At 36.9% G+C, this 12274-nt stretch overlaps 1 protein-coding gene and 1 long non-coding RNA gene across 30 annotated transcripts in view; one reads left to right on the plus strand and one right to left on the minus strand.

The window, feature by feature from the left end:
• Positions 1-12274, minus strand: part of BAZ2B (bromodomain adjacent to zinc finger domain 2B) — a 293071-nt gene that overhangs the window by 27034 nt on the left and 253763 nt on the right. For all 29 annotated transcript variants that reach the window (XM_049106145.1, XM_025471102.3, XM_025471100.3 and 26 more), the window contains 2 exons: positions 11714-11776; positions 10594-10738 (listed from right to left, as the gene is read on the minus strand). In XM_049106145.1, the coding sequence (XP_048962102.1) occupies positions 10594-10738; positions 11714-11776 (208 nt within the window). The remainder of the gene's footprint in view (positions 1-10593; positions 10739-11713; positions 11777-12274) is intronic.
• On the plus strand, positions 1013-10705 carry LOC112674707 (uncharacterized). The gene is made up of 4 exons (XR_003145518.3): positions 1013-1221; positions 2493-2857; positions 5755-5951; positions 10579-10705. It is a non-coding gene; the product is annotated as an uncharacterized LOC112674707 (long non-coding RNA).

Below are 12274 nucleotides of genomic sequence, written 5' to 3' on the forward strand. Positions count from 1 at the left end.
GAAGAGCAACATTCACATCACAGAGTGTGTGCATGTATGTGTGTGTAAATTTAACAACAAACTTGTTTCATTTTCCTTCCAATACCAAATAAATGATCTACAATCTAACTTACCCCAATGGTTAAATATATATAGTGAATTAATAGAAACAAATCCTTGGTTTTAGCTGAGTTGGCCATGGGGCTTACTTCCTTCCCACTTTTCTAAGGGCCATCAAAAGGACTGTAGAGCCTTTAGCTAGCTAATGTCAACACTATTCTCAGGGAACTAGGTATCTACACGTTGCTTCTTGGTATGCATACCATTTAGTGACTGTTCCTAAACCCGAAGATCCCTTAAGAGGTTTACTGCTAGAGAAACTAAGTGCTTGCTTTCTATCCTTTCTCCTAATAACCCATCAATGCAGAACAAGATGTAGGGTATAGTGTTTAATCTCTCGGAGTGTTCTTGTCACATGTCCAAGTCCTATGGAACCACTATGGGACCTGAAGATCCTTTGTACTATTATTTCTCTGCCTATAAATTGCCTTTACTAATAAACTTTGCTACAGTTAGCGCCATGTGTGTCATTAGTGGTTTTTGTAACCATGCATTCTGTATAACAGTTGGTGTCCAACAAAGTCCTACTGTCATGGATTTCTGGAAGGGGAGTATGCAGGGGTGGAAGATTTTCTTCTTGGGGTCAGCATTTAATTCACTTGGAGTTAGGATGGTCTTAGTAGCTGTGCCAAGGATGGCAGTAGCTTTAAAATGTACACTAAACCGGGAGTCTAGTGGCAATAAGGTGGCTTCAAATTCAGTTCTATCCCTCCTTCCTTATTAGCTTAGAGATTTGCATGAGTCCTAAAGTAGAGTATGAACCAGAAAGGGTGATGGCAGCCCCTTTAGAAGGTAAAGTGGGGCAAGCGCCCACAATTCCTCTGTTGTGATATGATGAAGCAACTAGCCCTTGTGACATGAAGCCAATTATTGTGAGGTATGCTCTACAGGAGCCTGAGTGGGAATACCAGCAGGAGGAAATCCAGCAACAAGCAGTAAAGAAAAGTTAGGTTTTCAACAGGTCCGCCACCATAAGCAGCACTTGGAAGGATCCTTAGAAGCTTCGTTTGCTTGTTTGCATGACGAAGGAACAACAGTGAGATTTAAACAAGTGGAGGAGGGGGAAACACATGCCCTTGTTACAGAATCAGCAGTCTGGGTTGACTAGTAGTGCTGGGACAGGTATTGCGACCCTTTTCAAACTGGATGCTTGGTAGCTTTGGTAAAATAGATGCCTGAGACTCTTGAATGTGATGTGGACTAGATCCTTATAGGATACAGCATGATTATAAGAAAATCCAGGGCTTGAGAGGGGAAGGCCAGACAATATACTCTTGGTGCCAAGAATGTTAAATGACAGAATCAGAAAAGATCCACCTAAGTGGACAATGGCTTTGACTTTACTCCTTCATCGAGAGACAATGTTAGAAAAGAAATAGTTCTTTCAGGTCATACAAGTCCCATTTTAGGGGAGAAAATGGAAAGAGACAGCCTAAACTGGCACAGGTTTCTAGACAAAATAAAAAGAAAAAAGGAACAAAGGAAGGAGAAAATAGGCTAGACTTCTGGCAGAGACTCCCTCACAGCAATAAATGTAGTATTGCTCATAAAGAGAAGGATTGGTAAGACAGAGTTGATGGGTTGTGTAATTCTAGAGTGTGGAAGTGTTATCCGCTTCAAAAGCCTAAAAGACCTAGTGAGAGAGTCAATAAAGAGACCTGTGAGATGAGACACAAAAGATCCAATGGCCACAGACTTGAAGAATTGTTCAGACAGGGGTATTCGCCCGAAGATTAGGTGAAGTAGGTGCCTGGGAAGGACTGTATTTCAGAGACTACAGCTGTTGAGGCTCACCCCTACTGACCATCTGGTACGATCTCACAGTCTCTAGACTCTTGAGGAAAGGACTTGGAACACGTTGAACCTAAGGGAATACCCTGTATCATTTCAACTCTTGAAATGGGGTTACGGGTGGGAATATTAAGTCAGTAGCTCCACCTTATGAGTTTGAGTCAACTTCAGAAGCTAGGCTTTCTTTGTTCCTGATCTGGGTTCTAAGAAGGACTAGGGCTGGGCTCTGTCTCTGGGTCTCCTTCCAAGGGATTGCTAACCACACTCCTCAGTTCACTCTGCTGGAAAGGAGAAGAGCCTCAAACATTTAGGAGCTTGCTAGAAATGAGGGACCAAGTATTACTGTTTCAGAATGCAAAAGAGCCTCTACAACCAAATTCCTTTATTGGGGCTAGGAGCTGGTTGTTACCTATGGCTCAAAGCCCAGAATCACCATCACTGCAAAAGGCTCTTGGATCTTTTGTGTGAACTCCAATTGTTCCTTTATCAGACTGCATAACTGGCACGGAAATACTAGAGTATTTTAAGTCCTGCACAAGCATGTCCACCTATCAGTTGGACATATTTGTTGTGACCTCTCCTTTTTTGGTATCTTTCAACAGGGGCTGGAAGGTTCCTGTTGTTCATATTACAGATGAGTGGATGGATACAAATGTCGATATTCTCTTGCTTTCCAGATGACACAAGCAACACCAGTAGGAGGGGCAATTTTGATTCTCTCTTGGTACTCCAAAACAGTTCTAAATACAAGAGTTTTTGTTGTGCACTCACTCTACAAGCAGGAGATTTTCTGCAGTCCTTATATTCACACAGTATATTCTGTCTAGAGGACATCTTTGGTGGGAAAATGGCACCTCCTGGTTTCAAGAGGAACTTACTGTTCCGGAAAAGAAGGACAGACTGTATAAATCACCACTAAAGATAATGATGGGCGTGGCATGGGCATAAACATGCCTGACCACAGAAGGTGAGAGGGTGGATGTAGCGTGAATAATTATCTTGTTGCCTTTTGCAGATAGTAACAAACTGTACTGAATAACCCTCTACTGCTATCCCACGCAATGACACTTATTCCAAAGCTATCAGGATGTTGTATTTGTCATCCTCAACCTATTTAATTATGGAGGACCTTCTGGGTATTCCACTCCCAGACAATACCACAGGAATTACTCATTACTCCAGAGTCTTCATTTGCTTGGGTTATCCATAATTCTGTCCTTACTAATTATACTGTGTAAAACTCTCTTTATCTTCTTTGAAACAGAAGGACACTCATATCCTGGCATTTGAGCTCCCAGTGATCCATTTCCCACATCAGGGGCATCTACTTTGGACCTACAGCACACTGGCAGTGTGCTAATCCCAGGGGAGCGTAAATGCCATGTGGATACAAAATGCAGCCTTGAACCAGACTGGCTGGCACTGTGATCCAATGGAACTTGTTTTCTTACGTGAAAAACAGGGCCTTCCTGCCTACTACCCGGACATAACATTGTCTGGACACTTTGTAAATAACTATGAGACCTTTGATCATGACTCAAACTGGCTGGTTAGCCTAGCTGGTTAGAGTATGGTGCTAATAGTGACTCAAGATCTAAAAGGCACTGGAGACTTTCCCAGCTATGATCTCTAATGTCAGCAGCAGAACCTACCTCTAAGTTGACAGGTATACAGGGATACGAGCTTTCATTATTTTGCACCAGGGCTCTTTCCTTGAATCGGCACCCATGAAGCTGAGGGTATGACCCCAAATCAGCTACCCTGGGGGACACTGCCATCGAGAAGGCTTGGGCTCTATTCAGTGAACACATTAGCATTGGTTCCTTGACCTGAGTAATATTATAAATGCATCGTTTTGGACCCTTTGTTGAATGTACTATGGACAAATGGCTAAAGGGAACTCTAAATCTACTAATGGTGTGGAATATTGTTTGTTCTGGAATTTTATCTGATGTCTCCTTCAGAAGGCACCATTTAAAACCCAATTAATAACTGTTCTAGATGGGAAGGCATACATCTAGTGAGCTACGCCAAAGGTCAGGGGGTGGACTAAAGGGGAATAAACCCTCAGTTTTAGCTAACTGGCTATAGGTGCTCTTCTTCTCTTCCCTGAGGTCCATCAGCAAGCCAGATTAGTCACTGAGCTAGTTTGCAGAGGGACAGCAGGGCCTTTAGCTGATGTTTGGCACTGTTCCCAAGGCTCTCAGTATGTGGGATCTGCCCTTTATTTGTACCTCCTACTGCTGTTTCTAGGTGCAGAGGTCCTTTGATATATATATTGCTGCTTAGAGAAACAAAGGGTTTTCTATCTCCTCTTGGACTAATCTAAAAATACAAAATATGAAGGAAGGCATCTTTCTCTTGAGGTGACCTTGTTGCTTGTCTAGTCTAGAACTGAACACTCCTATGGAACCAATATGGGGGCTTTAGCAGATCCTATATGCTTTGTTATGTCTCTACGCTAGAGTTAACATACTGATAAACGTTGTTGTTATGTGCACTGTGTGTTTCACTTGTGGTGTGAGTTATCTTGGATCTTATACAACATGAATTTAATTAATAGTTTTCTTTGGAGGTAATCCAAGATCTGATATCTTCTCTTTGGATAAAGCTATTATAGGGATTTTAAAAAATACTTGGGCACTTATTTTTTTTAAACTTGTGGATGTAAACTTTTAAATGGATGAATGTTGTTAAATCTAAACTTCATTAAGAACATATTGTGCTTTTAGATAACTTAAAAAGTGATAAATGCAAGGAATAGAGTACTGCATATTGTAAATACTGTATTAACTTTTAATAACTACTTATTTTATAGTAGTTTCTCCCAGTTAGTACTTATTCATCCTTATCAGCCTTGCCTCTCAGATATACTACTTGCCTATGGTGCACACTAATATGCTCTTGTTCTTTGTCCTCATGTATGGTATATCTTTCCAATTAGATTGTGAGTTCTTTCTGGATAGAGACAGGTTAATTGATTCTTTTATATCTCCATACTACTTAGTACAAGGCACAATATAAGTGCACATTAAACACTTGATGATTAATATCATAAAGGTTTTATTCTATTTTAATTAGCTGCCAGATAAGAAGGAATGTACATGTTATTTATTTTATAACTTTCATAGTACGTATGAAAGTGCTGATAGCTGATTCACAATCATCAGTGAATGAATAAAAATCATATGAGAAAATAACCTTTAAGTGAAAATTTATTCCAACTTTTCCCCTGTACCATGCAATGACCACAAATAATATAGTAAAAAGTACCATTAATATTTATGTATCATTTTGTAGCTCTCTTAAATCCATTATTTGACATGATAACAATTAAAGAATTTTACAGAGCCTATTTAAATCCTTTCGTAGAAAGAGAAATCAAGGTCCAGAGAGGGTAAGTGGTAGGGCCTGAACAGAAACTGAGGTCCAATAAATAAAAATTCAATAAATGTGATTTAATCTGAGAGGTCTAAAATTAAAATGTTTCCCATAAGTTATTCTTATAAACCTTATAAAGACATTTAAGTACTATTTTATTTATTCATGAGAGACACACACACACACACACACACAGAGGCAGAGGCATAGGTAGACGGAGAAGCAGGCTCCTTACAGGGAGCCCGATGTGGGACTCAATCTCGGATCCTGGGATCATGCCCTGAGCTGAAGACCGACGGTCAACCGCTAAGCCACCCAGGCGTCCCTAATTACTTTCTTATTTTTAATGTGTCTGTGATATATAAAGTACTATGTTAACAGTAGGAAGCATCAAAAGTACATATGACAATTATAAAACTTAAATAATATAAGCAGTATGAATATCAATTGTTAAGATAATGGTATAATTATTTGGTTTTCTAGGAGTTCACCAAGACTAAAAATTATTTCCACTTACAGAAGCTACAGAAGAATTTATAAAAGGACTAGAAATTGAGCTGGATCAAGAAAGGTGAAATTTAGATGAAGGAAAGGCAAGATAGTATTATATTGAACGGAATGTGGCAAAACAAAGTATGCAAAGTATGTAAAGATGGAGAAATGCACATGTGTTAAGCAATGTGAGTAGACTGGTCTATATCAATTCATATTAGAGAACAGTGCAAAGATATTTTGAAGTCAGTATTATAGAAGGTTTTGAATGTTTAAATGCTAGGTTGTATACAGGCTTACTACATCATCTTATCAGCAAAAGGGAGTCATTCAAGGTTTTGGAGTAGAGACATGACATGATGGAAGGAAGGAAGTATATAGAGAGTTGGGGACAGCAGTAGTAATCTATGTACGTATTAATAAAGAACTGATTTCAGCAGTGTTGAAAAGAGATTAACTTCAGACTACTCTCTAGCTCTATCCATGTCACTGCAAATGGCAACACTCTATTCCTTTTAATGGCTGAGTAATATTCCACTGTGTGTGTGTGTGTGTGTGTGTGTGTGTGTGTGTACACATTACTTCTTTATCCATTCACCAGTTGATGGGACATTTAGGCTCTTTCCATAATTTGGGTATTGTAAATAACCCTGCTATAAACACTGGGATGCATGTACCCATTTGAGTCTGTATTTCTGTGTTCTCTGGGTAAATACCTGTAGTGCACTTGCTGGACTAGTGGGCAGTTCTATTTTCTGAGGAAATGCCATACTGTTTTCTACATGGCTGCACCAGTTTGCATTCCCACCAACAGTGTAAGAGGGTTCCCCTTTCTCCACATCCTTGCCAACACGTACTATTTCTTGTGTTGCTAATTTTACCCATTCTGACAGGTGTGAGGTGATATTTCATGGCAGTATTTTTCTGATGATGAGTGATGCTGAGTATCTTTTCATGTGTCTGTTTGCCATCTCTATAGCCTTTTTGAAAAAATATCCATTTATGTCTTCTGCCCATTTTAAAAACTGGATTATGTTTTTTTTGAGTACTGAATTTTATAAGTTCTTTATGTATTTTGGATACTAATCTTTTATCAGGTATGTCATTTGTAAATATCTTCTCTAATTCCATAGGTTGACTTTTAGTTTTGTTGATTGTTTCCTTTGTTGTGCAGAAGCTTTTAATTTTGATAAAGTCCTATAGTTTATTTTTGCTTTTGTTTCTCTTGCTTCAGGAGACATATCTAGTAAGAAGCTGCGATGGCTGATGTCAAAGAGGTACTCTCCTCTAGGAGAGTCTTACATTTAGGTCTTAATTCATTTTGAATTTATTTTCGTGTATGGTGTAACACACATTGCTGGAATATTGCTCAGCCATAAAAAAGAAATCCTGCCATTTGTAACAATGTAGATACACCTAGAAGGTATAATGCTAGGTGAAATAAGTCAGTGAAAAAAAGACAAATACCATAGGATTTCACTCGTGTGGAATTTAAGAATCTAAACAAATGAACAAAGACAAAAAGAGACAAAAAAATCTCCCAGACTCTTAAATACAGAAAACAAACTGGTGGTAGCAGAGTGGAGGTGGGTTGGGGTATGAATGAAAAAAGAGGATTATCAGTATACTTATCTTGGGGCACTTGGGTACCTTAGTTGGTTAAGTGCCTGATTTCAGCTCAGGTCATGATCTCAGGATCCTGAGAATGAGCCCCAGGTCGAGCCCCATGCTTAGCAGGGAGTCTGCTTCTCCCTCTGCCCCTCCCCCTGTTCGTGTTCTCTTTCTCTCAAATAAATAAATAATATTAAAGAAAAAGAGTACACTTATCTTGATGAGCCCTGAGTATAGAATTATTGAATCATTATATTGTACACCTGAAACTAATAACACTATGTGAATTATACTTAAATACAATATAGATTTCTATACTAAAACCATCATTCTAAACAAGTTCTTCCTCTTGGCCTCTCTGATAGAGCTTTTAAGAAATCACAATTTTCCACTGAGGATTAATTCATCAAATTTCTCTCTGATTCCACTTATATCATATTCAATAATTTCTCCTAAGAATTCTACCTTTAATATATCGCAGTCCTTCCATGTTCCTTGTTTGCACCTGAGCTTAGGGCCTTCCTACTACTTTTTATCTAGGCTACTAGAATGAGCACACAATTAATTTCCCCATCCCCTTCTTTTTTTCCCAGTCCAATGTGTACTTACTCCCAGATTATTTCAGTGTAGTTCCCCAACCTATATTAGTCTCTGCCTTCAAGAGCTCATAGTCTAGTGGTAGAGATGCCCATATATGCCAAAAATTATGATAAAATATTAAAGTAGGCTATATAACATTTCTCTGTTATAGGGACTTTGTTTTTATACCTTTGATTACCTCTGGCCTCATTCTGATTTGCAAAGTTCTAACTTTTCCTAGAGTTGCCTTTGGGACTACCCCTGGATTATTGGAAAGCAAATATATTAGGATATAGGTCTATTTGGAAAGTCTAGGAGTTCCCCAAATACACCATCCAGAATAATTCTGTTTTTGTTAGTTACTGGGGTTCTGCATAAGATTTAAAAAATTTAAACAATTTATTTAAACTAAAAACCAAAAAAACCAGTTAACCCATTTAACCCATTTCTTCTATGACCCCCCTCCACTCACACATGCACCCTGGCAACCACCAATTTTTTATATCTATGAGCTTGGTTTTCTTTTCTTCTTCTTATTTTTTTAGATTACATATATAAGAGAGATCATATGGTATTTGTCTTTTTCTACCTGACTTCACTTAGCATATTATTCTCGCGGGCCATCCATGTTGTGGCAAATAGCAAGATTTCATTCTTTTTATGGCTGAGTAACATTCCCTATGGTGCGTGTGTGTGCGCACACAGACCACATTATCTTCATCCATTCATTCACTGATGGACATATAAGTTGTTTCCGTATCTTGGCTCTTGTGAATAATGATGCAGTGAACACAGGAGTATTTCCAGAAGCAGAACTGCCGGATCATATGGTAGTTCTATTTTTAATTTTTTGAGGAGCCCTCATACTCTTTTTCCACAGGCTACACCAATTTACATCTCTACCAACAGTGTACAAGGGTTCCCTTTTCTTCATATTGTCACCAACATTTGTTGTTTCTTGTCTTCTTGATCCTAGCCATTCTAACAGGTGTGAGGTGAGATCTCATTGTGGTTTTGATTTGCATTTTTCTGATGATTAGTGATGTTGAGTACCTTTTCATGTGCCTGTTGGCCATGTGTATGTTTTCTTTGAAAAGATGTCCATTCAGATCTGCCCATTTTTTAATCAGATCGTTTTTCTGCTTTGAGTCACATGAGTTCTCTACGTATTTTGGTTATTAGTCCCTTATCAAATATAAGATTTATAAATATTTTCTCCCACTCAGTAGATTGCTTTTTCATTTTGCTGATGGTTTCCTCTGCTGTGCAAAAACTTTTTAGACTAATGTAGTCCCACTTATTAATATTTTTCCATGTTAAAATAAAATATTTTAAAGTAAAAATATTTTAAGCAAACAGTTAAAAAAGGAACCCACCATACTATTCTGTTCAATCAACATACAGGCCCATCAACATCAATTTTTGAAAAGAAATAAAATGCAGCTGAAGCTTCCATGTACTGTCTCTGGCTCCATTAGCAACCTTGCCCTGGAAAGGCAGAGCATGACTTTCATGTATCATTCCAATACATGATTTTATACTCTTACTTCACCTAATTTGAAGTCATAGGAAATATATTATTATGTAAAACACTGTTTACTATATGCCAACAATGCTTACATGCCAAACACTACTCTAAGTACTTTACATGCATTATTAACTGCCTTCCTGCAAATATTTTTATTTTAAAAAAGGGTGGTTCCATTGCTAAAAACAACTACTTGATAAAAATTTGGGTCTGGACATCTATGTGATCAATCAATCTCCTCTTTCCATTGGACTGTTAAACTACTACTAGGCACGGATTATATTTTATGTATCTCTGAACTTCTTGTAGTGCCTAAAATGCCTGGCATAAAGTGGGCATTCAAAAAAATGTGTTGAGAGAAGTTTTTGCCTACATGCATTACCATGGAGCTATATCTACATCCTTAAACTTATAAGCACTGATATAATACTCTTAGTCCCATCAGATTTTAAACATTTGGAAACATCCAAATATATGGTTCTAAGAAGCTCAATTCAAGGTTTATCCAGCACATAAATGCACTGTGTACTGAGTTAGTTAATGTAACACAAGTGGAGGCAGCAAGAGAATAGTATAAAGGTAAAACATCAAGGACTGTGTGGTAACACAAAACTCAAAAAAGAACAAAGTTTAATAGAGAAGGAAAGTGATCATAAATTTCAAACATGAACAAGATTTTAAGGTGAATGAGGATTATGAAAAGGATCTTAGTTCAAGCAAGTGATCTCCAGGGACACTGTTAGGATAGATGGTTGTTGCAAAGATTAAAGAATAAACCACATGTTAAAAATTTGACAATGGGAAGGGAGAAAAAAATGGAGAAGCAACCCTAAGGGATAATACTGCAGGTGAAGATCCTAGTCCACTAAATAGGGGAAGAATAGTTTATGTTTGATGTCAGAAAGAGCGGCAGAAGAGAAATCATGAACAGGGAAGGAATATTTATCAGTGAAAGAGGCATTATGAGTTCAAAAGAAATGGGAAGCAAGGTTTTACAATGTTTACTCATAAAGCAAATTTGATACTGGAAGCACAAAATATTTTGAAGGAGCAACAGGCTTTTTAAAAATGTGGTTTCTTATATTATTTTGTAACAGATTAATAGTTCCTACCTTCACCACTCTCCATGCCTTCTACAAAAATCCCCCCACATTGGGGAAGAATCCAGTACCGGCGTCTGTAACGATCCTGGCCAAACATCATCGAACGCAAAGAGTGAGAAGCGTCAAAGAGCTTCCTTCTGTACTGACTCTGTTGCTGTTAAAAAATGATGCATATAATTAAGCTATGGGTGTCCAGTGCTTTAAAAATTAATATATAAGTGACTTCACACTTATTATGCCTTTAGTAAGCAGATAGATTTCACTACTGGGAACAGATAGCAAAGGAGATAAATATTACATGCCTGACTTCAATTTTAGTAACACTTATAAAGTTAGAAATTATTTTGAAAGTAATTAGAATATTTTTGTTACCATGGATTAAAAAGCTGTTCTGTTTTATCAGTTATCTTATAGTAAAGCTCATCTTATGCTTGATCATAAACAATGTGATCAAGTATTTTACTGGCCAGAACAAACTGGCTCAATTCTATGGATTTATGACAAATAATACTCACATATATATAATTGACCATTTCTGTATTTGCTCATTTTTATACTCATTCTGTAAACCTAGGCAACATATGGCTAAATTTTGGGATAAATTTGGGATGAATTTTACAATATATAGGTATCTCATAATATTAATCTCATAATACAAAAATTCATCTTTTTTATAAATGTTCATTTAAAACTTCACTAACGCTACTGAAATTCAATTCTAAATTGAGTATTTTAAATGAGAAGTACACAAATACATAGTTTATAAATCCAATGCAAATAAAATACATTAATATAGTAATGTAAAATAAAACATAAGATGCTGAAACTATTACCATGATATTTGATTAGATTTTTAAAAGTAATTACTTCCAAGAAATAAAACCATGCATTCACCAATATTCTGTATTTAAATGAAGAGCTGAAGAATAGAGTTTCAGTTTAAGTTCAGGCTTTTAACCTTGGCATTAAACTTTTAAGGTATAATGTGAGAATGTTTCTAGAGCTCCTCATTTTAATTACTTATAAAAAAGCTTGTTTTTATTTAGCAGCCAGAAGAACTAATTCCATATAAGGTGGATCTTTAAAACACTGCAAAAAAGATGTTAACTGTAATCTGAAAAGTGCTTACTTTACTCAGTTTTTCAATCTGTTTTTCTAGCTCTTCAACACTTGCTGCTTGGTCACCTTCATCCTATACATAATAAAATACAGTATCATTTAACCTGTTTTTAAGATTTATTTTTTTAATCAATCAGCAAATATTTAATGAAAGTCTCCTATATGTAAAGTACTAGGATCGGTACTATGGAAATAAGTAAGACTCAGTTGTTGCTCTTTATAAATAAAATAATCTGGTAGGGAGACAAAACATTAATACTAAAAAATAAAAACCAACAAATAGTAGGAAGCTATAAGAATCTCAAGATAGAGATTAAGAGTCATGGAGTTTGGGGGAAGGTGAGATTTATTCTGGTGGGAATCTATAAAGGCTATATGGAAGAAGTTGTGTTTTTGTTGCTGTTGTTGTTTTTGTTTTAAGAAGTTGTGTTTCAATCAACTATCGAAGAATGGTTAGGAATTGATCAATCAGAGAAAAGAGGGCAGGGCATTTCAGAAAGAGTTTGCCGTACAATGACCTGAAAGGTAGGTACATCAAGAGATAAAGTGGGAGATGAGATAAGGAGTTTAG

The sequence above is a fragment of the Canis lupus genome, chromosome 36, assembly GCF_003254725.2.
Source record: "Canis lupus dingo isolate Sandy chromosome 36, ASM325472v2, whole genome shotgun sequence".
In the NCBI taxonomy this organism is placed as follows: domain Eukaryota; kingdom Metazoa; phylum Chordata; class Mammalia; order Carnivora; family Canidae; genus Canis; species Canis lupus.